Source organism: Pempheris klunzingeri, chromosome 13 (genome assembly GCF_042242105.1).
Source record: "Pempheris klunzingeri isolate RE-2024b chromosome 13, fPemKlu1.hap1, whole genome shotgun sequence".
In the NCBI taxonomy this organism is placed as follows: domain Eukaryota; kingdom Metazoa; phylum Chordata; class Actinopteri; order Acropomatiformes; family Pempheridae; genus Pempheris; species Pempheris klunzingeri.
In genome coordinates this window covers 5,868,336-5,895,201 of record NC_092024.1, presented here as the reverse complement: position 1 = coordinate 5,895,201, position 26,866 = coordinate 5,868,336, and the positions used below count along the sequence as shown (strand labels likewise).

At 44.3% G+C, this 26,866-nt stretch overlaps 1 protein-coding gene across 1 annotated transcript; it reads left to right on the top strand.

The window, feature by feature from the left end:
• Positions 1-3,338: 3,338 nt before the first annotated feature.
• Positions 3,339-26,316, top strand: dicer1 (dicer 1, ribonuclease type III). Its single transcript, XM_070842393.1, has 28 exons — positions 3,339-3,417; positions 5,154-5,354; positions 5,444-5,606; positions 5,789-5,919; positions 7,079-7,213; positions 7,318-7,478; positions 7,706-7,874; positions 8,441-8,913; positions 9,156-9,288; positions 9,803-10,045; positions 10,339-10,493; positions 10,600-10,732; positions 10,822-10,897; positions 11,023-11,162; positions 11,879-12,058; positions 12,192-12,405; positions 12,524-12,677; positions 12,804-12,986; positions 13,507-13,612; positions 14,582-14,757; positions 15,942-16,707; positions 18,341-18,493; positions 19,854-20,489; positions 21,451-21,697; positions 21,900-22,168; positions 23,133-23,295; positions 23,506-23,581; positions 24,636-26,316. The coding sequence occupies exons 2-28, from the start codon at positions 5,241-5,243 to the stop codon at positions 24,799-24,801; spliced, it is 5,715 nt and encodes a 1,904-aa protein (XP_070698494.1). The 5' UTR covers positions 3,339-3,417; positions 5,154-5,240; the 3' UTR covers positions 24,802-26,316.
• The last annotated feature ends 550 nt before the right edge of the window (positions 26,317-26,866 follow it).

Below are 26,866 nucleotides of genomic sequence, written 5' to 3'. Positions count from 1 at the left end.
TTTTGTTTGAACGCAATAATCAAGACAAAGCTGTGACCTTCTGTTTTTGTTTTTTTTTTTTATTCGCCTTATTGATCACAGTGATCTGTTACTGATACATGTCCGGATCGGCACGAGAAGCTGCCAAAGCTTCTCCTTGTGTCCTCTCTGACCGTGGAGGCCTCCGGACCCCCAGCACATTGCGGAGCGCCGGGACTCCCCCTCGCTGTAGTAGCGTGCCGTGCCAGGATGCATCCGGCACTTGCGCATTTTACGTTGCTGTTTTGGCGTAGCTGAGGCCCAGGTGAAAGGAAGTGGTCCCACCGTGGACGAGTAGCCACCGAGACCGAGACAGCAAGTGTGAATGGCAGTGAGGATATCCAACGAATGATCTCCAGTCTTTTCCGCCGAGACCATCAACTGAGAAACGTGCTTCGGGTGAGAAGAGAAACCCGAATGGTGTGTTTCGTCTTTGAGGAGTAACGCTGCTCTCATGCATGTGCTGGCCTTGCTAGCCTTTAGCCAGTTAGCCGGCTTGACTGAGCTGACACGGTGATGGGGCATGGTGGCTGCGCTCACCGTCCAGACTAATTCTGCGTTAGTTTAACGATAGCTCTTTAAATGACACGGTGGGGGCCAGACAAGCACACTCACACACGCATTTGGCCCCAGAAACAGGCGGCTCAATATCGGCGACCTGTCTGCTGTGCCGTGCGCTAGCCATGCTAGCTTAGGCTACTCAGTGTACCGCCGCAAGAGACTTTTCCATTTGCTGTGTTAGCGGCTAACCCGCCGCCGGAGACACCGTTAAGCTACACCATTTTAGCCCTGTCTTTCTTAACAACGGTGTATCGGCCGAGCTAACGTACCGTAGATAAGCCCCGTTTTGTCTAACGGAAGCGCTAGCACCCAGCACTTTGATGCTGTGGTTAAGCTAACGTCACGGTCCTTAACGTTACTTGCCAACAATCATGAGGCCAAAGACCACGAGACGCTTTGTTGCACGTTAGTGTGCGGATCATCTCAAACGGGCACCTTCATGTTTAACCAGACGGCTTTAACGGTATGCTCATGTTCATCACCTCGTTCAGTTATCTACAAATACTTGGCAGAAAATGAGCTGCTTATCAGCTAACAAGCTAGCTAATGCTACCCAACACGGTTTCTGCTGGCAGTTTAAAGTTAATGACAACCTTTTAATTGTGAAATAATGAGTTCCTGCTGATGTTGGGAGAGAGGAAGCTACCGTGGGCAGAGATGACAGGTGCATGTGTGTTTCTCAGCGGGTTCATGCCGTGAATGCTAGTTTCCAGGTGGTGTTTGGGGTCCATGTCACAGTGGGCCGAGCCTCCACAGTCAGTGACAACTAATGGACCTGATGCAGCAACAATGAGAGGTCGTGGCTGATGTTGTGAACATTGTGTTCTGCACGTGTGCTGTGATGGGCACAGCTGCCACAGACACTTTCCTCCATCCCTCTCTCTCTCTCTCTCCCTCTCTCTCTCTCTCTCTCTCTCTCTCTCTCTCTCTCTGGCAGCAAGCCATGCACAAAACTGCGGACAAAGGCAGATGTGTTGGCATGTCAGTATAAACTCACAGGTGAGAAAGATTCACAAGCTAAAGCTGACACAGGGATCAACACTTCTTTGTGAATGTGTGCAATTCCTGTTTGAAAAAGACCTCAAGTCCGTTTCCATGTTGTTACTCCGGCAGTCTGGCTACTTGGGACCTAATAATTTTGTAACACTGCACGATGCTCTTGTTTTGTCTTGTGCTATAAATCCAGCGCACCTCTTTCCTCGCTCGCTGATAGTTTCTCACTGGGTTGCCTTCAGGGCATGCAGTGGAGCGGAGCTCCAGCCCTCGTCGGTCTTCCAGGCCGCTCAGGTTTCCGCCGCCTTGTACCTTTTCTGTTTCCCTCTCCAGGCAGGTGTCCTAAGGCGTGGCGTCTGCTGTCACCTAGACTTCTCATCAGCCCGTCCAGGTCGTTTTCTAACCCCGTTTGGGCCTTGTGTAGACCAGACTCCTGTGTCTCCACCTACCCTCCCGGCCTTGCTTTGCGCCGCATGGCCTGTTTCTGTGGGCTTGGCAGACTGGATGTGCTTGCCAGAGTTGATTACAATTGAGTTGAATTATGTATAAAGCTAAAGGAAATCCACTGTTGGACAGTTTTCTTTTTAGTTCAATAAATACACGATGCTTCCACAGTCACTGAGTAATTGTGTAATCACGATCTCGGTCTCAAACCCATTTCCATTTGAGCAAAGTATTTGTGATTAGGTGTTTCTCACAATTAAACCGTGTGTTACCATTCACACTGCTGCCAGTGGGGGTCGCTGAAGTGAGGGTTCACACTGCAACAGCACTGTACTAATGAAATGTGAAGCGCTGCAGTAGACCATCATTATATTTATACCAAGATGAGAGTAATAGTATAGGAAAACACAGCTCTAAGGTAGCTGTCTCGTTTCTGGAGATGGACTCCATCACATCGCAGGCCACCTTGAGGTCCACAGTTATGTTAAACCAAACTGAACTTGAGCTTCTCCTCTGAATTCCTTACCTGAGTGTGGACAACTTCTACATTTGAAGTTTTGAGGCTGTCGGTATTTGAATCACTTGGGTGGTTCTGTTCTGGTTCATAACGTCTTTATCACTGAGTATTTTTCTCGCAAACAAATCTTCAGGTTAGATTTATTTGACTGCTTGAGTGGAGCTCCATAGATGAGCGTCAAGTTGCGTTATGTACTGTGATGTATCAAATGTGAGCCTCTGCTAGTATTGGTTACAGCTGTGTCTTCACAGTGGAGTCCTGTGGTCTGGTGGTGATTTTGGGCTGCGTCAAAATTGTGTTGATTAGCTCATCTTACTCTAGCGATGGGACCCTTCTTCCCTTTGTACCTTCATCAGCATCGGGCACCCAGCAATACCTCACCGTTCTCATGATGCTCTCTGCTTTTGTTTTTGCAGAGCTGGAGGACCTAGTCACAATCCCTGCCACTTTCCATTTGCGTAGAGGTGAGACGTTTTTACTTTTGAATGTAACAGTAGCATTACAGTATGATAATCGGCACAAGAATCAGACACAGCGTCTGTGGAAGCCAAACTAACTTGAGTAGTTCCTTGACTTCTTATATTTCAATGTAGTTCATTTTTTAGAGGTATTTCAAAAGCCTGAATCCAAATGTCCATCACTGCTTTCTACAGCTAGAGGAACTGTTTCATTGTCAGTTATTACGCTGTTATATAGGCTGCATATAGATGTCTCTACATCTGTCCTGTGTCTGAACTGCATTGTAACAGCTATGTCTGTGTTTGGTTTCTCAGCTCTATTTCCGCCTAAATGTGGGGGAGCATCAGGAGTTGATTCAGAGAGATTTTATGATGAAGCCCAGATTAAGTGTTGTCTTCTTATCCAGAAAGGCTCAGTTATTACCTGTAAGTATAATTCCAAAGACACTAATTCTCTCTGCATTATTCTGTCCTATTCAGAGTTCTCTTCTCTTTTCCCACTTTTGGTCTCAAGCTCTAAACAAGACGCTTCAAGCAAGCTGTTCTTAAGCTCTTCACAAGCTCTAAACAGTCTGTCAAGCTCGGACTGTGGTCATGTCCTAAACAAGCTCTAAACAAATTAGATCAAAGATTTAAAACTTTCTTGGCATTCCAACAGATTTGATACATATTGGGTTTGATGAGCTCAAGAAATAATTAACATGTGTTTCCATGGGGATGCTGTCAGTTTCACAAACTGTTTGATACAGTTGCATTCGAAGATATTCAACCCCTCATTGCAACTCTCAGCTGTGTTCAATGAACAACTCAAACAAGAACAATAGCTCAACGCAACTAATATCACAGGTGGTCTCTCCAAGTTAAACACAATATGCCACTTTTAATAATTACTGCAGTCTCAATTATTTACTTATACTTAGCAGAGCACCTGTTGCTGTCATGACCTGCTGATGCATATCCAGACACCAGGTTCTGACAGCGTTCCTGAGGAATCTGAGCCCATTCCTCATGAACAACAGCCTCCAGCTCTCTAGTGTTTTTGGGTTTGAGTGCTGCAACCGCCTTCTTCAAATCCCTGATTCTACAGGATTCAGGTCAGGAGACTGACGGCCACTCTAGTATCTTCCAGGACTTTTTCTGAAGCCAAGTCTTGTTGGACTTTGAAGTATGCTTGGGATCATTGTCCTGTTGGAAGGTCCAATGACGTCCAAGCTTCAGCTTCCTCACAGATGCCATAATGTTTTCTCCTAAGATTTGCTGATACTTGATTGAATCCATCTTACCCTCCAAACTCTGCAGGCTTCCAGTGCCAGAAGAAGCAAAGCAGAACACCATTGAGGTACCCTCTTCTGAGGGGTTCTATTCAGGGGGTTGAATAATTTTGCAGGACTGCAGTAGTCATTAAAAGTGGCATTTTGTGTTGAGTTTGGAGAAACCACCTGTAATATTAGCTGTGTTGAGCTATTTCAATTGTTCTTGTTTGAGCCGTTTCATTGAACACTGCTGAAAGTTTGTACATTTTACCAACACACTCCACAGAGAACTCCACAGAGCAGACACTTTGGAAAACACACAAATATATGTTCAATGTACAGCACTTGTAATAAAAAATACTGAAGTGCAAGTAAAAAATTTTAAAAATACTCCAAATTGTAAGTAAAATGATTATTTTTGAAATACTCAAAAGTATACAAAAGTATTCTTTGTTACAGTAACAAGGGTAAATGTAGGTTGTTGCTTTCATCCCTGGACAGCGCCACCTTTCCCTGAAAAATTGCTCTAAACAAGCTGTTCTCAAGTTCTAAATAATCTCTGAGCAAAATTATCAAGCTGTTGTAACAGTTGAAAGAAGCTCAAAAACAAACTTTTGTCAAACCCTAAATAAGCTCTCATGTTCTCATATTCTAAACAAGCTCCAAACATGGTGTTCTCAAGCGCTAACTGAAGTGTAAAGAAGTCGTCATGTTCTAAATAAACTGTTGTTAAGCTCTAAAGCAGCTGTTTTAGCCAGAACTCTGTGCCAGGTAGACGTTCTGCAGGCTGCCGGCGACGTGACTTTGCCGATGGGCTTTTTTGGCTTTCTGAATGGAGAGCGAGACAAAGTCAGCTGGCCAATCTGCTGTCTACTATGTATTAACACAATGTCCTCATCTTCCTGCCAGTGAACTTCTGAAAAGAAGAGGATGATGAAATGAGATAAAGCGGCCAACTGGAGGAGCCCAGCCCCCTAACCTCCACCTCTTTGAATCATGGCAGGCCTACAGCTTGTCACCCCTGCCACTTCACCCATGGGGCCTTTCTTTGGTCTGCCATGGCAGCAGGAGGCTATCCATGATAACATCTATACACCTAGGAAATATCAGGTAAGGAGGCTACAGGATGACAGTTAGTAATGTTGTTTGTTTTAGTTTGCTCGTCAGCTCACTGCCTGTACTGTAATCTCCCTCCACAGGTAGAACTTCTTGAAGCAGCTCTTGAACATAATACTATCGTCTGCTTGAATACTGGCTCAGGGAAGACCTTTATTGCAGTACTTCTTACAAAAGAGCTCTCCCACCAAATCCGTGGACATTACCAAGAAAATGCAAAGAGGACTGTTTTTCTGGTGAACACAGGTGCCTGCAATACACGCTGCTTGCTACTGTTTTATTTTTTATATCGCACACATTTATGCTTCACTCTCACTTTTGGAAGTATGAAGATATTTTTAAAAGAATGGCGTTGTTCATTCTCATGTTACGCCCACCTCATTGTTAATTTAAATTGAAATGCTGTTGAATATTGTCCTGTCCTCCAGCTTTGTCTGTAGTTCAGCAAGCAGCTGCAGTCAGGACTCACTCTGACCTCCAGGTGGGAGAGTACACAGATTTGGAGGAGACCTCAGCATTCACTGACCAACAGTGGAGTCAAGAGATAATCAAGAATCAGGTGTGCCAGTCATCCTCATTGTCTTCTACAGTATTTATTTTCACTGGCTTCATGCCAGTCCCATGCCCACGTGTTGTGACTGTCTTGCTGAGTTTTGTCAGGCTTAAAGAACTTTGGTATTTTTAAAACTGGACCCTATTATTTACATACTCTGGGTTTGAGGTGACTGAAGGGTACAAAATGTTTTGGAATTGGTCCTATAGATTGCCTCCGCTGGCAACTTTGTGACTTTGGTTTTTTTAAAGGGTTAGTTCAGATCAGACACAAACTAACTAACCTATCAAGACGGCAATAGACCAGCGACTCCTGTGTTCTGTGAGGTAAAAGTACTGTTTTTGTCGAGAGCGATGCAGCAGCCGTTTGTGGTTAAACAAAAAAGGATCTTACAAGTCTATCTCCGGAGGGATCATGTCCCTACTGCTGTCAAAGAACAATCAGCACCTGTTGGTTGCAAAAACAAGCACTTTCATTGGGCGTACTTTGATTTCAGTTGCCCCAAAGGATTACATTGCAGCCACTGTAATCCACTCAAAACCTGTTTCATGGCTTCCAACTGAGGCAATCTACTTGGAAGCTTTTTGTACCTACCAGTCATTTCAAAGCCAAAATATCTAAAAATAGTCATCCTTTAAGAATAAGCCTAGATGGTTTATAATACCATAATACAGGTGGTGACCACGATGGTCTACGGTAGTCTGTATAGTTCTGGAGTTGTATGGCTGAGCCCACATGCCCTCAGGTCAGGAGCAGAGGGCAGCATACTTTCAATTCAATTGTTTTATGGTCATATGTACTAATAAAAACAAGTTTCACCGCACAATGAAATTTTTGCTTTGCCCTTTCGCCTTTAAAGGTTGCCTCAGGATTAAAAAGATAAAGGGAAAACTGATAAATGGAAAGGAGATAAATAAACAGTAGATACGTCGAAGTGCACAGTAAAGGCTGTTAAAACCTTGTTACATTGTTATCCTGTGTTGTGCTATTGACTCGTTCAACACTTCACAAAGTGATGACTAGAGTTTTTCAGAGGCCTGATGATTGAAATTGTTGAGTTTTAGCACACAGGCTTAGTTATTTGCACCCTCATGAACAGTGTCATGTCACAGTCAGACTGAACCCAGTTGTGGCTCTGTTTCTAATAATGCCATTCTCAACACAGGTGCTGGTCATGACTTGCCACATATTCCTGCACGTTCTAAGGAATAAAATCTTGCAGTTGTCTAAAATCAACCTGGTGGTTTTTGATGATTGTCACCTGGCCATCACAGACCACCCCTACTGTGAGATAATGAAGGTGAGACTGTGATTGCAAAATAACATTTCTGTCTTAGACCGGGTAGGAGTTGTTCAAGGGAACTGTGAACGACCTGGCTCTCCTCTCTGTGTCTGTCTGTGCAGCTGTTTGAGGGCTGTTCGTGCAGTCCTCGTATCCTGGGTCTCACAGCTTCCATTCTGAATGGGAAGTGTGACCCATCAGAACTGGAGCAGAAGATCCAGAATCTGGAGAGAATCCTGAAGAGCAACGCTGAAACTGCCACTGACCTCGTGGTCCTGGACAGGTACTACAAACACATACCAGGGGTCAACAACTCTACCTATGGCCAAATGTAGTTTCGTTAATTACTACTAAACATAGCAAAAGAGACTTCACTGATGACAGTTTCTTGGAAAAAATGCTTTGTAGAATCACCTGGTGAATGGAAATTCATGACAACATTAGACTGGTAAGCCTGTAACCAAGACCCATAGGTGTACGCTGAAGTCCAGTATGTGCTCTGTATTTCAGATACGCCTCTCAGCCACGAGAAGTGGTGCTGGACTGTGGCCCCTACGTGGATAAGAGTGGCCTCTCCTCTCGTCTGCAGGTGGAGCTGGATGAAGCTCTCCACTTCCTGAATGACTGCAACATATCTGTTGCTAGAGAGGACCGCGATGCCACATTCATCTCCAAACAGGTCAGAGCTGGAAAGATTTAGTGTATTTTATTTTCCGTGTTTGTGTCATCATTTGCTCATTTGGTTTTACCTTTTTCACACTTACCTGTGGACCAAATAGAACCAGGACTTAAGTGCCCCTTTGTGCCTGAACCTGTACCTGAAGAACCTCAATGAATTGGTGAATTAGACTCAAAACAGTACGCAGCTGATTTTTATTGAGACAAAACTACATAATGCCACAACAACTAAGAGACCACATTTAAAAAACAAAACAAAATTACGAAAATTATCATTTTGGAAAAAAATACAAGATCCATGTTTCAAAAGCAATGACAATCAGCTGAGTTTTTCTCTTGTACAGAAGCATGGACCCATATTGAAGCAGTCTGCAAACACAGTAAAAGCTGCACTAATCAGTATTTTTGGGCAAATGATGTGAATGGAGTCTCAGATCTACTCAGCTAATTAGCTGGTTTTAGCTCATTGTTGTGATTTTCCAGCCTGCAAGCTCTGCTCGGCAGGCAGCTTTTTACAGGGGAAAAAGCTCTGACAGACCTGCTCATTACACTCTCTGTCCTGTCCAGGTCCTGAGTGACTGCAGGGCTGTGCTGCAGGTGCTGGGACCCTGGTGTGCTGATAAGGCTGCGGGCATCATGGTGCGGGAGCTCCAGAAGTATATCAAACACGAGCAGGAGGAGCTCAACCGCAAGTTTCTACTCTTCACTGACACCATCCTGCGCAAAGTGCATGCCCTTTGCGAGGAGCACTTCTCCCCCGCCTCACTGGACCTCAAGTTCGTCACCCCCAAAGTCCTCCGGCTGCTTGAGATTCTGCACGAATACAAGCCCTTTGAGCGGCAGCAGTTTGAAAGCGTGGAGTGGTACAATAACCGCAACCAGGACAACTATGTGTCCTGGAGTGACTCCGAGGATGAGGATGAGGATGAGGAGGTGGAGGCCAAAGAGAGGCCTGAAGCCAACTTTCCCTCACCGTTCACCAACATCCTGTGTGGGATCATCTTTGTGGAGAGGCGTTACACAGCTGTCGTCCTCAATCGGTAGGGCTCTGCCATGGCTCTTCGCCCTGTGGTGTGAGAGCTGCTCTTCAGACACGACTTGTAAACTGAAAATAAGCCAGATTTTCTATTTATTATACTTTCATTCCTGGTCGTTGGTCACTTTTAATGTGTAGTTTTTTTAACCAGAACATGACCCTGTTGAATACGCTGTTAATAAAAAATAATATAAGATTATTCACTTTCTTTCTCTGTGTCACACTGACTGTTTTTTTGTTTTTCAGTCTGATCAAAGAGGCGGGAAAGCAGGACCCAGAGCTGGCTTACATCAGCAGCAACTTCATCACCGGCCACAGCATCGGCAAGAACCAGCCGCGCAACAAGCAGATGGAGGTGGAGTTCAGGAAACAAGAGGAGGTATACAAAGAGAAATCACGTGAATATGCCAGACCCTGAACGACGGGAGACACGGGCCTTTCATTCACCTAAATGTCCATGTTACAGTCGCACTCGGCTAATTATAGATGCAGCTAATGCAATGTTTTAATATACATACAGTTTCTCATCTCAGGGCTACGCAGCTGCTTAAATGGTGTTTTGATTGTAAATTTGTATTTTAATAAAATTATTTCTATAAACTGTTAAATATCAAGATTCTGTTTCTGTATTTAGCTTGAAATGAGTCATGGACTTGTTGCTGGCCTGGATGGGTTTAGTACATGTTACTCTTTATTTCCCAGTCCTTTTCTGTTCAGACCCTGTCACTTGTTGGCACTGACGAGACGAGGAAGTAATCTTACTGAACATAACTGAAAACTATAGAATTTTGAAAATGAAATGCAGTCAGAAGCCTGTGAGTAATATCTCCTCCCCTCCCTCCCTCCCTTTTTCTCCTCTCACTTCCCTCCCTCCCCCTTCCTTTCTCTCGCAGGTTCTACGCAAATTCCGCGCTCATGAAACCAACCTGCTGATTGCTACCAGTATTGTGGAGGAAGGGGTGGATATTCCAAAGTGCAACCTGGTGGTGCGGTTTGACCTTCCTACAGAGTACAGGTCCTATGTCCAGTCCAAAGGCAGAGCTCGGGCACCTGTCTCCAACTACATCATGCTGGCTGACAGTGAGAGGACCAAAGCGTTTGAGGAAGATCTCACCACCTACAAGGCGATAGAGAAGGTACCCTTTTGTCTGTCTTGTGTGATGTAGTTAATACTTGACTATTTGAATAATGTTAGGAGAAATTTAGAAACTGTTTCTAGTTTCTGATCCTGTCTGACTCGGGACTGTACGGAGGAGCATTAGAGCCAGGCATTAGGGGAATAAAATGAGAGGAGGTAGATTGCTCCTCTGATTTATTTTTCTAAGGCCTGGAACTAATGCTGAAACTCCGACTGTTCTCTTCCTCCTCCCACTGCCTTCCTTATGCTTGGTTCTAGTACTGAAGATGATCTCATTTTTCTTATGAGCAGATCTTGAGGAACAAGTGCTCCAAGTCGGTGGAGGTGAGTGAGTTTGAAGTGGAGCAGGTGCTGGACGATGACAACATCCTCCCGCCCTACGTGCTTCGATCCGAGGATGGAGGACCCCGGGTCACCATCAACACAGCCATCGGACACATTAACAGGTAGGTTTATGTTTCTGCAAGGTCTGGAAGCCCTCAGTTCATAAAGACAAGGACATGAACAGACATGAATCCTCCTTAAAAATCCTCCTTTGTTTCCGGTGCTCAGGTATTGTGCTCGGCTGCCCAGTGACCCGTTCACTCACTTGGCACCAAAGTGTAAAACCGTGGAGAGGCAGGATGGACGATTCCAGTCCACACTCTACTTACCTATCAACTCCCCACTGCGAGTTCCTGTTAAGGTGAGGAAGAACATCTCTGTTGCAACAATTGTGGTGATGGTTACGCCCCGCAGGAGATGTAATTGCTTCATTTTATTGTGTCACTACAGGGTCCTACAATGAACTGTGCCAGACTGGCAGAGAAAGCAGTTGCACTAGTATGCTGTGAGAAACTCCACAAAATAGGTAAAACCAGAATTAAGATTTTACAAATGACTGATTTGGAATGTGTACCATCAGCCTTTGCAGACCTTCTCCCTGCATCTGTCTTAGCATATTTATATATGTATATATCCTTCTGTCCCACCCAGGTGAGCTGGATGATCACCTGATGCCGGTGGGGAAGGAGACAGTGAAGTACGAGGAGGAGTTGGACCTTCATGATGAGGAGGAGACCAGCGTACCAGGCCGGCCTGGCTCTACCAAGAGGAGGCAGTGCTACCCAAAAGCTGTAAGAACGTCTTTCTGCTGAAGGCTCATCCATTACAGCTAAAGTTCACTGACTGTGATTGGATTCTGTGAATTAGCATCTCAAAGCAAAATATATTGGTACAATTTATTTCTATGGTTTGTTTGGTTGGACAAACCCTGAAATACTTTGTACTGCCAGACTGACCTAGTGGTTATGTAAAAAGTACAGACATAATTCAGGGTTTTCTCTGGATTGATCCTGGATTCTGAATGACTTTTTGAAGGGGGGAGGGTTGAGGACCATAATAATTTTTGACCATTATTGAGCAGCAATGTCAAGTGGCACTAAGGTATTTTCTCCTGTCAGAGACAAACTGGTGATTTCTCAGCTTTTAGTTTTTTTCCAACTGACGGCTTGTCCAATACCTCACGTCATCTTTAAAACCAAAGTGTCATGCTTTCTGTTTCTCTCTATAAACAAGTTTGACTTTGGCTTTGTTCAAATGCATCTTCCCCAATACTATGTGGACAACTAATACAGATTCATTTCTAAATAGTATTTGTCAGAGAATTGTTCAGCTCCCACGACCTTGATATGTTTGAAATTGACATTGTCCTAAAGGTCAGCCTACAGTTGGTTGTTAACGGGTACCTGATTATTCATGTTTTGCTTTCTATTGTGTCAGAACAGGTGAGCGTCTCTAATGCTCCCGTAGAAGTTAGTCATTTGTTTCTGCCTCTTTCTGTCCTCTCCAGATACCAGAGTGTCTACGGGACAGTTACGCCGTGCCAGAGCAGACTTACTACCTATATGTAATTGGGATGGTCCTCACCACCCCTCTCCCTGATGAACTCAACTTCCGCAGAAGGAAACTCTACCCGCCGGAAGACACCACCAGGTGCTTCGGCATCCTGACTGCCAAACCCATACCTCGAGTATGTTGCCCGGTTAAAACCTTCCCATGTTCCCTCAGTGTTGTTCTGTCCTTCCCTTAAAAGAAAGAACCGCTCCAGCACCATTCTCTCATCTTTGGTTATGGATTCTAACTAGTGCTGTCCTTCTGTCCAGATCCCCCATTTCCCGGTGTACACTCGTTCGGGTGAGGTGACCATCTCCATCGAGCTGCAGAAGTCTGGCTTCACGCTCACTGCTGCCCAGCTCGATCTCATCACCCGCCTACACCAGTACATCTTCTCCCATATCCTCCGCCTGGAGAAACCTGCACTGGAGTTCAAGCCCACACTGGCTGACTCCGCCTACTGCGTCCTACCTCTGAATGTCGGTGAGTAGAATCACTCTCAGGCAAGCTGATGGGTTACTTTTCCAGATTCCAGATGTGTCGAGACTCTTATCGGTTTCCTTCCATTATCCTCTCTCTGCTGCGTCATTGGCTCGTTCAGTTGGGGACTCCAAAATACTAGATATGGACTTTAAATTCATGGAGGACATTGAGAGGTCTGAGGCCCGCACTGGCATTCCTACCACTCAGTACACCAAGCAGAACCCCTTCACCTTCAAACTTGAGGACTACCAGGATGCTGTCATCATTCCAAGGTACCTTTGCCCCATATGGACATACTGGAGTTGCTTTTAGTTATGAGGACAGCTTTACTGTGTCTAAATGCTTCTGATGTTTGAGGACCACTTGGAGCTACATAATGTCAAATGTCATGCTTCCAGGTATCGTAACTTCGACCAGCCTCATCGCTTCTATGTCGCCGACGTGTATACAGACCTCACACCGCTCAGCAAGTTTCCTTCACCAGAGTACGAGACATTTGCTGAATACTACAAAACCAAGTACAACCTGGATCTGTCCAACCTGAACCAGCCGCTTCTGGACGTAGACCACACCTCCTCCAGGTCAGCTGCACGGGATCATGACAGTTGCATTTAGCTGCAAACACTTTCCACTTGAATTTTGTCCAAAGTTTGTGTAAGAGAATGGGTTTTACACAATGTCTTCTGGGGAAACGTCACTTCTAAGTGTCGGGGAGCACTACTGCATACTGTATGTGAGAAAAGTTGTATAAAGCCCTCTGTGGCTCCACAGGGAACAGTGTGAAGTCTGATAAGTTCCCTTAAATGATGTCACTGGAGTCAGTGTCAATTGGAGCTGAAAAGGACAAGTTTGACAAGAATCTAGGGGTGTGGAGTTTGAAGGAAGTGAGCTTACCAGACCTGTAGCCTGCCGCTCATCCCTGCTGGCTCCTACATAACTGACAGCAGAGAAATTGCATTGTGGGGCTACTTTTTTTTAATAGTATCCATTGTGAGTCTGACAGTATTATATGAGCACATTGCTGAATACTGGGTACTGTTATTAAGAGGTTTTTAGAATATTGTGAGTCAGTCCTCCTTTTGGTCTTTCTTGTGCTCTCAGATTGAACCTGTTAACCCCTCGGCACCTGAACCAGAAGGGCAAAGCCTTGCCGCTCAGCAGTGCAGAGAAGAGGAAGGCCAAGTGGGAGAGTCTGCAGAACAAACAGGTAACGGCTGCTTCTTTGGTGACACTCACAGTAGAACTGTGCTGAGAAACGCAGCCCCTCATTTGTTTCAGTGAGCCCACTGTATTGGGCTCTGGCAAAAACACACACTGTCCCCTGGCAAAGAAGTTGCACCTGGATTAACTTTAGCGTGATCCAATAGTGCACTGCATTTACTTTGTAATTGTGGAAAGGGTTTAATGATTTCAGTTGTGTAAAATCTTCCTTGGGAGTAATTAACTGCTGTGCAGTGTTTTCAGTGTTCAGATACATGGACCTGGCAGTGAAACCCTCCAATCAGAATCTGATTAGTCAGGCCGTTTTAAGTGATCAATGTTGCTCGCTGACTTGAAACAAACTAGAATAGACATTTTAGTCTCATTCAGTCTCTTTCTACATTTTTGATTTTCGTGTCTTTCATGCATTCTGAGGCCTACAGCTGCCGCCATCGTCGATGTGTTCAGTTAGCATGCTTACAGGTGTTGTTCTGGTCGTATCGTGAGGTTAGCAGAAAAGGCACTAGTGACCTGTTTATGCCAGACTGTAATGCTGACACACACACACACACACACACACACACACAGTGCACGTCTCTGCTTTGTATTAATAGGTGGCTGATCTAGTTTAAATCACCTGGTTGTCATTCCCAAATTCTGGCTGTTTGAACAGAGCCGCTCACCCTCTGTAGTTATAGCTCACATAGTGTTGCTGCCCCGTATGATCTGCCTTCAGAATGGACTGATCATGTACTGTCTGTATGTATCTGCACTGACACCCATCCAGTATTGTCACTATTTGAAAAGAAGCTAATGAAGTCCTGGTTTTCCTGCACTGCTGTTGGTATAAATTTAGATATGGTGTGTCTGTGAGCGTGAACTTAATTACTGAAATTAGTTTCAGCTACATCACCTTACATGTATTTTGCACTGCAGCAACAACAGTCTCAATCTAACAGTGTGTTGCGTTTGTCAGATCCTGGTTCCGGAGCTGTGTGCCATCCACCCCATCCCTGCCTCCCTGTGGAGGAAAGCAGTGTGTCTGCCCAGCATCCTCTACCGACTCCACTGCCTCCTGACCGCAGAGGAGCTCAGAGCCCAGACAGCCAGCGAAGCTGGAGTGGGAGCCCAGACCCTCCCCCCTGACTTCAGGTCCCTGACACATACACTACACACACACATGTGATTCCTGGGGACCAAGGGGACAATGTGAACTGTGTGGGGGGGTGGAGTATGCCATCAGTGATCTCATGACTTTAGTCAGCTGTAAAGTGTGTAGAGAAGCTCAGATAAAATAATTACTGAAAGGCTATGTGTTGGCCTCGTTGCCACAGAGGAGAAATATATATATTTTTTTTAGAATATTATGAATATTATTGAATATATATTGTAAAAAAAATGTTTAAGGGAGGTATTTCATGTCTCAAGTTTTCTGGCTAAGAAGGCCTAAGTGACACTCCTATCATTTCCTGTCACTCATACCTAAGAGTAATATTAAGAAAAAGATGATGTGCCTTTGGGGTAAAGACACCAAACATTGCAGTCATGCTTGACAAAGTCACTGAAATTGGTGCCAGTGTCTGAACCGACTGAATTCTGTAACGTGTGCGTGGCGGACAGGGACTCCTGAGTGAGTCACCAAGGGGTTCGATTAAGAGATTAATCTCAGATCGTTTTGTTCTCTTTTGTGGTTTTTAATTGTTTTTTCCCGTGGTGGCATAGATTCTGCTGTGGTGGGCCACCTTGGCAAAATGTTGGTAGCGGGGACTCTGATTTAATGGGAAAAGATCAGGATTTTCCTTAAAGAAAGAAACAATGGCCCTGCACTTCTATATTCTAATATAACACAACAAATAGCACTTGTAAAAACTTTATTTCATGCCTACACTGCAATGTATAATTTAGGTTTCATTTATGCTCAGCGCAATTTCAAATGTTCTGTCACTTTGGTTGTAGGTGTATTCAAATGTATCCTGAGACATTTTGGTCCGCCCCCACTTGGAAATCAAAAAGTAACTGAGACATCAGGCTACTCAGATAGTACTACATCTGCTAAATTTGTAAGAGAGTCACAGGTTGTGCATATGTTCATAACACCCTAAAAAGATTTTGGTCTTACGGCCCAAGTGAAACCGTAGAACGGGCGTCAAAACAGAGGCCACATTCTTGAACCTTTATCAGCAGGCAGGACAATCCACACCCATCAAAATGTGTCTGATCCGCTGCTGATGGAGAGAGAATAATTTTATTAAACAGCTTAATTTTTGCAGTCTCTGCAGAAACGTACCCGCACGGTTTCCCAACATTCTAATGAGCAGATGGTCTGTATGTGGCAGGTATCCAAACCTGGACTTTGGCTGGAAGAGATCCATCGACAGCAAAACGTTCATCTCCTGTCCTGAGTCCTGCAGTGAGGATGGTGAGGATCACTGTAAGCACCAAGAGACTGTAACCCCTGACCCCGATTGCCTAATGCATCATAGTAGTCACCACTCTTCCCTGCCCGAGCAGAGGCCCCTCGTGGCCCTTGATTCTGGAGAAGCCACCTGCACAAGGAACCTAACCAATGGCACTGCCCTAGTTGCTGACAGTGTCGCCGACGGCCACCGAGATGAGCACCTTCACCAACATGACAATTGCCAACGCTCCCAGCCCAGCTCCCCTGGGCTGCAGAGCCCTGAATCAATACAAACCACTACCTCAGTTCCTGTGCAGCCCTCTCACAGCTTGAAGAAGCCCAGCTCCAGTCCTCCACAGCCTAGTGATGAATGTACACCAGGGAGGACCTCAGACCACACAAATAAAGCTACCTCAGTCTGCAGCTGGGCAGCCACGGGTTCCAACACTCCCACAGCACCTTCTTCTGACCATGGCGCTGTCCCCCAGCACAGAGCCCAGGCAGGAGACTCCCCCAAAAGCCTGGGGCCCAACCCGGGCCTCATCTTGCAGGCCTTGACCCTGTCCAACGCAAGTGACGGCTTCAACCTGGAGCGGCTGGAGATGCTTGGAGACTCTTTCCTCAAGCATGCCATCACCACATACCTGTTCTGTACGTACCCTGACGCTCACGAGGGACGACTCAGCTATATGCGCAGCAAGAAGGTGAGGCAGAAATGAGCAAAATGACCAGTGTGGGCAAGACCTATTATTGCTTGCATGAATGCTGAAGTTTTAGAAATATCTCTAAAAAGGAGGTCTAAGGAGGTATTTTGGCTCTTAAAGGTGTTGCACTAGGTGGTTATGATAGGGGAAGACCTTCACACAGTTACAATATAAATCGCAATTAAACAAATGAAACTGAAAAATGTATTTTTGTTTTGAGTCTGCAGAGCTCCAGGCTGCATATGCGACCATTTTTTGTGTGTGAGAGATCTAATTTCATGTGGTCCGCTTGATGTGGTGCACAGCCTGTGGTCAAGGTGCAACACAACAGTCCGCTTAGCTGTTACCATGTTCCAAAAATGAAGCCTTTTATAACTGATTATTTTAAAAAGAAAAATGGCGAGAGAGAGGATGAGGGAGAGACAGCGAGAGGTTTCTGATGATGATGGTCCAGGCAGGGAGCGGGCGACTGAGCCAGTAAAGAAGACGCCACTTTTAACCACAGTAAAAGAAGTCTAGAAGTATGAGCGGCACTGTTGCCTCACACCAAGAGGGTTCCAGGTTCAAACCTGTGGGCCAACTGGGGCCTTTCTGTGTGGAGTTTAAATGTTCTCCCTGTGGGTTCTCTCCGGCTACACCGGCTTCCTCCCATAGACCAAAGACATGCAGGTTAGGTTAACTGATGATTCTAAATTGCCCGCTGGGATTTAGGTTGGCTCCAGCCCTCCTGCGACCCTTGAGGATAATTAATGAAAATGTGTGGTAGAAGGGTAAGTTAGCGGAGATTGGAGATTCTATTTTTAGGTTACCTGATAACACTGAAACCATGTTAATGAAGCAAACTCTATCTGTTCATGGAGGCCTCAACAGATGGCCTAAAGCACAGCAAGTACGACTTATAAGGAAGTACTGGGTGCCACAGTTAGTATTAACCTTAGGACAAAGGCTGGGCGTTTCCTGTAATCTTTATTAATGTTAAAAACAAAGTTTTGTTGTCTGCTTCCTGACTAGTTTAGAAAAAGCGAGCTGCACACAGTGAGTGCCTAATCTGCATAGCTCCTGAGTTCAGTTTCAGGTGCTCAAATAATTCTGGAACAGTTTGGTTGGGAAGAGGTTATCGGTGATTGAAAGACTTACATAAACCCAAGTAAACAGTATTAGAACTGTATTAGTAGTATTTGAAATGTTATCTTTCTTACTTGTTTCTTTTCATGCTTGCCTTTTATTTACAGCTATTCTGAAAGACTAGTTTGGTATTTTTGCCTATTCAGCTGACCTGCTTTATTCAGACTAAAAGGCTCACAGCTGCACCAACTGTCCATCTCTTTGTGTCCACCCAGAGTGGACTGGGATTGGCCCCAGTTCCCCCACGACTCTAAAGGATAAGTGGTACAGATAATGAATGTATGATTGGAAACGTGATAACTGAACATCGTCTCCCTTTTATTAATAGTAAATCACCTCGTCCTTTCTATTGACCACTCTGGGATGTGTAAAGTAAAGGTTTACTCTTGTACAGCTTCTGATTGGTCGTTTGAGGGAGCCAAGCCAATCGCACTTGACTGTTGTATTAAAGCCAACATCTCTAAGGCTGCATGTCTTGACTCATTCTCGTTGGTCTAACCATATCCAGGTGAGTAACTGTAACCTGTACCGTCTGGGGAAGAAGAAGGGGCTCCCCAGCAGGATGGTGGTGTCCATCTTTGACCCCCCTGTTAACTGGCTGCCTCCTGGCTATGTGGTCAACCAGGACAAGAGCAGCACAGACAAACTGGATTCAGAGGAGGTCAGTAGACTTCCTGCTGCTCTTCTTCTTCATATTGCAATGATGTGTGTGTGTGTGTGTGTGTGTGTGTGTGTGTGTGTGTGTGTGTGCGCGCGCATTGGAATTGTACAGCTACAGAGAGAGGGAGACATTTTTCTTAGCCCAAACATCTGCAAAGGGCTGGATGACAGGGATTGACACACCAGTTAGCATAATGTATTTATAAGGGCTGACATAAGATTTGGAGAATGATCATTTTAGTGACAGGCCTTTCATTTCATTCATGCATTCATGGTCTGTATTTGTATAGCGCCTTTCTTGTCATTTCGACTGCTCGAAGCGCTTTTCCATCACATCCTCATTCACCCATTCACACAGCATTCATTCAGGAGGAGACTACTCTCACACACACATTCACACACTGAAGCAAGTTGGGGTTCAGCGTCTTACAAAGGCCACTTGGACATGTTGACTTAGAGGAGCCGGGGATCGAACGTCCGACCCTCTGGGTTTAAGCCTCAGTGGTCATTGTTGTGATGCTGTCAGGCCTGCAGAGGGCAGGCTTACACCTTGGCTGGCAACAAGATTGTTCTGGTTTTTAGTCCCAAAGCTCGAAACCCTGCCCCACGTCTAATATAATGAATGTTCTAAATGACAGGTAAAACATATGTAGTTCTGCTACTGCTACATGAAGGTGATGATAGTATATTTATGTATGTATGTAAAAGCAGCCTGACGGCTTAACAAAGAAAACAACAGACATACGAGTGAATCATTTAGGTAAACGAATCATTTAGGTAAATGTACACAAGAGAAAGCATCTAAAAGTTCAAAATGGTTTCTAATGTATCATAACGTACTATTGGATCATACATGCTTACAGATCTACCCACATCTGCACGTATACATTTAACTTTAAAGTGGTGTCAGCTCAATTTGAAAGACTTGAGTATTGCAGTTGAGTTGGTTCAGATTTGTATGTGCAACGTGTTTAAGGCTGTAATAGAAAGAACTGGCCACGGATGTTTTATAGTTTACGAGTGATTGGCAATGTGTGAATTTCCCCCAAACAAATAAGAATATTTATTCACAACGTTTGTGTGTAGCTTTCTTTTTATAGACACCTTTCCTATCCTCAACTAAAGAGGGATGTGTCTCTGTATCATGGCTTTGGTTTGGCCAAATCTCCTTACTCACACAAAGACCTGTTGAAATGTTTTACTCAGGTTGGAGCTCTTATTGTATGTGAAGAAGGTTAGTTTGAACTCGGATATCTAAATACCTACAAATGACTCTTTAGCTCAGCACTTCATCGTAATTACTACTTTTTAGATTCCTTCTGACTTGAACTCTCCTTTTCTCTCTGTTTGTGTCCATCCAGGCCAAAGAGGAGCTTCTGGCCAACGGGCGTTCTGGGGATGACTACGATGAGGACGACGAGGAGTGCGAGGAGGTGGATGAGGAAGGTGAGCTGATGTTGAAGGAGGAGCCAAAGGACGAAGTCAACATGGAGGACGATCTGGAGTATTATAACGAGCACATCAAATTCATTGACAACATGTTGTTGGGATCTGGTGCGTTTGGTAAGAAGATTTCTCTGAGCACCTTCCCTCCCCCTCTCACCCCTGCCTCTGGCTCCTCCCCCGCCATGGAGTCTCCGTACGAATGGAAGGCCCCCAAGAAGCCCCTCCATCCCACCGCGGCCCACTTCCCCTCTGAGCCGGCTGCCAGCGGGCCCTCTGCAGAGGAGTTTGACTACAGCTCATGGGATGCAATGTGCTACCTTGATCCAAGCAAGGCCGGCGAGGAGGACGACTTCGTGGTAGGTTTTTGGAACCCATCGGAGGAAAACTGCGGCGCAGAGCTCGGCAAGCAGTCCATCTCCTACGACCTGCACACGGAGCAATGCATCGCCGACAAGAGCATTGCTGACTGTGTGGAGGCTCTGCTGGGCTGTTACCTGACCAGCTGTGGAGAGAGAGCCGCCCAGATGTTCCTGTGCTCACTGGGCCTCAAGGTGAGCGAGGACCTCCCACACTGCTCTGTCTCAGTATTGCGTGATTCAGCAATGATACCGTGGGTCAGAGCAGTGACGAATTAAAAGAGAGAAAAACTTGAATAAAAGAGTGGAGCGATGTAATGAAAGCACATGTTATCACACAGTACAGCCCATTAAGGAAGCGTTAAGGAAAAGGTTAGTTCAGAGAGAGAGAGCAGCCATTTTATGTGCCTGTCAAAAAAGGAAACTTCCTGTGCCAAAGTCACGCTCATTACATTCTTTGTCACAGGTCAGGCTGGCTGAGGTATTTGTTCTCACCTCAAAGAAACCAAGACAGAGTGTGTAGAGACACTGACACTATGCTGCATTTAAAGTCATTCCTCTTCAGGCCATTTGCAAGTCAACTAGTGTCCAACAAAGCTGCATCATACAGTTCTTTGTTCAGTTTGTTTGCTTTGACTAAATACAGGAAAGTCATGGTGTAAAGTAAGTTTACTCCCCCCCCCCCCCCCCCCCATATTTCTAGCCATGGGTCCTGCTTCGTAGTGGGCCAACTGGAGCCAACTCCACCCTGTTTAGTCTGGCAGCCAGAAGCTGGACCAATTGGGGAACAGCTGGCTGACTTACAACTCAGTTACAGTTCCAATCCATCGATCCCTGGACTTGTTGCCGATCCATCACAGGGCTGACACATACAGACAGGCAACCATTCTTAGTCAAATTCACATTTTTTACCAATTTAGAGTCAACAATTAATCTGCATGTCTTTGGAGTGTCTGTGGAAGCTGGAGTACTTGCAGAAAATCCCAAACAGGCACGAGGAGAACATGCAAACGGGCACGGAAATGCTCCAGCCGGCTGGCAGATTTGAACCCAGAACCTTCTTGACAGTATTAACCACTGCTTCACAAAAACATGTTTGTCAAAACTATGAACGGGATTTATAGCGGTATTAAGAATGTTCTTTTGATGACAACAGGTGTTACCGTTGGAGAGGGAGGCCCTGGCGGGAACAGCAGTGCATAGTGGTCACACAGAGTTGTGCTACGGCTGGTTGAAGATTCCACCCCGCTGCATGCTGGCTCACCCAGACGCAGAGCGGACTCTCAACCACCTCATCTCCGGCTTCGAGAACTTTGAAAGAAAGATCAACTACACCTTTCAGAACAAGGCTTACCTCCTGCAAGCCTTCACCCACGCTTCCTACCATTACAACACCATAACAGGTCAGACTTCCCCTCAGAGCATCAGGACAGTGTCATCATCGTATACTGTGCAGTTCAAACTATTGTTGGTATTATTTACAGTACAATTAACAATAATGTGTTTGAGAATTGGAGATCATCTCATCTTCGATCATCCAAGGAAGCTGTACTGGGTTTTGCTGAGTGATGAGACAGCCTGGTAATTGATGTTGATGTCTCTCAGATTGTTACCAGCGGCTGGAGTTCCTTGGTGATGCAATTCTAGACTACCTCATAACAAAGCACCTTTATGAAGACCCACGGCAGCACTCTCCCGGCGTGCTGACTGACCTGCGCTCAGCACTCGTCAACAACACCATCTTTGCCTCTCTGGCTGTCAAGTACGACTACCACAAGTACTTCAAGGCCATCTCGCCCGAACTTTTCCATGTCATCGACGACTTTGTGCAGTTTCAATTGGAGAAGAACGAGATGCAAGGCATGGACTCTGAAGTGAGTCCTTTTCTTACCAAAAGCACAGCTCACATCAGTACTGAACAACAAAGCCCTGCAGGAAGAAAACTAATCTTTGCTGTTTTAGTTGTTTGTTTGTTTTTTTTGCTAAAATGATATTCGGCATTCAAAAAGATCTGCCTGAATAACAAGGCTGTCAGCCTCTATGAATCTGTTTCATATTCCATTGATTTCAGTACTGAATTGAAAATGCAGTTGGATGTAATTTGCCTGAAAATGGTGAAGATGAAAATCTTGGCACCAGATCTCCTCTTATTCTGATCGAGAGGTACTTCTATGCCTTAAGCATGCTGAAAAAACAGCTGTAAGAAATAAAAAAACTACTGCTCACTATACATGCAATCAGAGTAACCATATCATGACAAAGCTGCTTACATCGCACGATTTAAACTGTTGCATGTACTGTCGGTACATTAACAGTTGAGCTACAGATTTACATTTGTTACTCTTTAAAAATAAGGTATCAAAGAGCAGCTGCAAATCAATTAATCACTCAGCAGTAAACCAGTAGCTCCTGTCTTTTGTGAGGCAAAATCCCTGTTTTAATGAATGTAGTCTGGTGTGTGTGCAGAGAGCGATAGAACGGCTGTTTGTGGTTAAACCAAAAGGATCTTCCAGGTCTTTTTCTGTAGGGATCCTTTCCACGATGCTGTCACACTTAGAATAACACTCTGAGCCTGTCAGTGGATCAAACAAGCATTCGTGGTTCCTCGCTGAGCCGACCTACTGGACTCCCGAACCTACCAGTCATTACAAACCCGAAACATGTAAAAATAGAACCCAGGTTTAAAAATACAGAAGTTATCCTTGAAAGTTAAAAATGTTGAAATGTTTTTAGCCAGCTGTACCGCATGCACTTAGATTGTGTTTGTCTATCAGCCAGCCCTTAGTGTGAGTGGTTCCCATGGCATCAGCTAACAGCTGTGTGCGTTTCTGTTTCCAGCTACGACGCTCTGAAGAAGACGAGGAGAAGGAGGAGGACATCGAGGTCCCTAAGGCCATGGGGGATATCTTTGAGTCGCTAGCTGGAGCAATTTACATGGACAGCAGGATGTCATTGGAGACAGTGTGGCAAGTGTATTATCCAATGATGAGGCCACTTATAGGTGAGGAAGAGTGAACGCATGTTTATTCATTCGTTTTGTCATTTTTATATTTGTGGTCGTGGTTGTTGCACTGTTAATGCTGGGAACTTCCAGTGATCATTGAGGGCTTCTGCCAGTTGTATTGACCCGGGACAGAATTGAAGGTCTGAGGTTGTTTCTGATGATACTTTTTTTTAACCTAATAACCCTCCATCCCCTCACTGCTTACAGAGAAATTCTCTGCCAATGTGCCACGCTCTCCTGTGAGGGAGCTGCTTGAAATGGAACCAGAAACTGCCAAGTTCAGGTAGGAGATCAACACTTTCACTAAACTATTTTTGATCAGTGTTGGTTTTGTCGTGTTGGACAGCACTCATTGCAGCAGTACACTGTTGAAAGTGTACACTATTTAAGTGTTAAGAAGTAACTGCTGGTGCACATCTCCGGTGTTGTGTCATGCAGACAAGATGCACCGATTTAATTTCAAGTCGTGTATTGATGAAAATGTATATTTGTAGTTAAATGTTACAGTTTAAATGTAGGAAGTTTTCTACCAATTTCTAAAGTGCAAACAAACTGATCTGTCAAAAATATTGTTTTCCAATATTAATCAACATATAACATAATTTATAAAATATAAATATAAAATAAGGATTATCATTGGAGCCATAATCATGAAGATTTGATAACCAGAATGGTCTGAATAGCATTTACAGTTAAATCGGACAAAAAGGGGAAAAACACTGTGGCATCAGGGAGCATAGTTACAATGTGGCACAAATAACCAGTGCTGTTATTGCTCAGAAATAATACAGTAAATAAAACAGTTTAAGCAGCCAAAAATAATGAAACTTAGTTGATAACAAAGGTGAGTTAAAAAAAAAGAAATCACCTGTACTGATAACACACAGGAATACATTTACAGATGCTCCAGAACTTCATCTCCCCAACACAGACCACACAGCAGAAGATTTTTAATGTGAAACATCTGTTATTTAAATGAACTTAACAACAATTGAAAGACTGCACAATGTAAGGGACTGGAAACAAATAATACTTCCACACAATTTAATATAGTTCATAAATAATTATAACAATTTGGGATAAAGAGAGGGAAAATAAACAGTAAGCAAAAGTAAGTGTAGTGAATAAAAGCCGTGTTTGTGCGAGTGACGACCTGACTCCGCTGAACTGCTCCAATTAATGATGTGGAAACGTACATTCCACTGAATGTGTCAAGACAGCAGGTTATGTGTGCAGGAAGTGTTGAGTGTCCAGATGAAGGCCTGGATCTCTCTGCAGCTGAAGTTGAAGGCCGTTATTTGAGAGCTGAGCCCCCGTTCTCTCTTCTCTGTGTGCAGCCCTGCAGAAAGAACGTATGACGGGAAGGTCCGGGTAACGGTGGAGGTCGTCGGCAAGGGCAAGTTTAAAGGAGTTGGCCGCAGCTACCGGATCGCCAAGTCGGCGGCGGCGCGACGAGCTCTGCGCAGCCTCAAAGCCAATCAACCTCAGGTCCAAAACAACTGAGCTCAGCATTAGCACCTAAGCTATTGACGCTAATGGAGAAAAAGCAACGTTGGCTTCCCAAAACAGCACGATGCTCGCCCTGTATCTTCAGCCATGCGATGGCACAACCAAGGCAGCCAGGGAACACTGTGTGGAGATGCAACAAAAGAAGCAGACTGATCTCACAACAGATTTCACATCAAATCTCGTACCTTCCCTCCCCTCTTTTTTTTTTGCGCAAACACAATCTTTACTTTCCCTCTCTGCTTCGTGTAATCACATGAGTGCTTTATTAATGTTTAGCGAAGTGTTTAAAACAGGTCAGGTTGTAATGTCTATTCCTCACTGTTTTTGACTTTAGTTATTTTGGCAAACCTCCGTGTCAGTGAGATGAGGCTTATTGCTTATTGTGTAGTATTAGGTTGTACATAGTTCAATCAAAGGTGTAAATCAAAGTATGTAGGAAGAGAGAAAAAAAAAAAAAAAAACGCTAAACTCCTCAGCCTGTGCACTAGTGCCAGTCAGTTTTAAAGCGGTTTTAAAACGCTAACGGCAGACATGGCTAACAGATACCACTGGAGCAAACACCTGGTGGCACTTCTGTCTGAAATCTGTCTTGAAATGGTATTCTTAATCATTTTTGCACTTATTCCATTATGGTCTGTTACTTTGAGAATTGTGTGGTCACAGTGACACCAAAATCATATACGTAGCAAAGTATATAAATATATATAAAAATAATAAAATACATGAATGATATTCTTGACCTTAGATGCTAAGGCTCACCCTCATATCCTGCGAAACGGATAGGAATTTCAACATTCCCAGTTACTGTAATTTAAACTAGTTTTTAACAGCACTTGAGGTTGCATGTTCTTGTAGCTTATGTATAAACCATGACAACTGGATGGCTTCTATAAATGTTCTAAATCTATTGATATATCTAGAGTGTGTGAGAGCGAGATTAGATGTTTATGGCATTATCTTGATGATTCGGTTTAACATGTTTTGATACGGAGAATGGATGGAATTTAATTAGCCATTCTTGCGCACTAAATGTCTTTCCACGGAGCGAATCATCCAGTTTTGATATAAGAAGAGGAAGACATATCACACGTTCAATATGCTGCAGACTTTTCTACAAATTGGATACTTGTGTAAGACACACAGAATCTTTGCAAATACAGTGTTTGTGAAAAAGGCCAATTCATTTCAACACACTAGTGTTCCTCACATCCCGTACCTACCAAAGCTATAACAGATGTGACACTATGAGGTTGAAGTTGATTCCTAGGGATAAGGATAGCCTTTTTTTTTTTTTTTTTTTTTTTGTGGTGTCTGTTCTGACAAATTTTGCTTCTCGCTAAATGTCTTTTTTTTTTTTTTTTCTCATCAATAAGCCCCTTTTTCACTTGAATACCTCAGTTAATTGCATGCATTTTCTCGTCTACTTTTTCCTTTTTTGTTTGGTGCTATGTTTTTGTATTAAGCTTGAATTTCTCATCTTTTTGCACTGTAACTATAATACCTCTTTATTTGACCTTTTTTTTTTTTTTTTTTGGAATCTGTTTGATTTGGTTGTCCCGTTTGTCAGCCATCAAGCTGTAGAGCAGAGCTGCGTTGTTGTCTCTCCCCCTCCCAGACTTGAGGTTGAAGGGGGCAGGAAGTGTATTCTCTGCACATAAGCCTAACTGTTTTTTTTTTTCCTCATTCATTAGCTATTATCAGTTGAGAATCTGTTTTTGAATTGTGTGTAAAACCAGAGGGCTGATTGATCAGATGGGTAAACGCTTGCAGAGGTAATCAGGTTGCACTCCTTAACTTTGGATTTCTCCCACATTTACTTGACTTATTTCTTCTAAACTATCTTCATAGATGAGGTCTGGATGAGATGTTCACCCGAGTGCTTTTATTAATCTGTAAGTATAGCTATCTGAAATCAAGTTCACATTATCTTATGTAATCGCACCCGCGGGTGCTTCTACCTCAAGGACTGTGCACTCAGTGTTCCTTCCTGATAGCGACACATACTATAGTCCTTTTACGCAATGAGTTTGTGCCCATTTAAACAGTTGCAGATTAATTT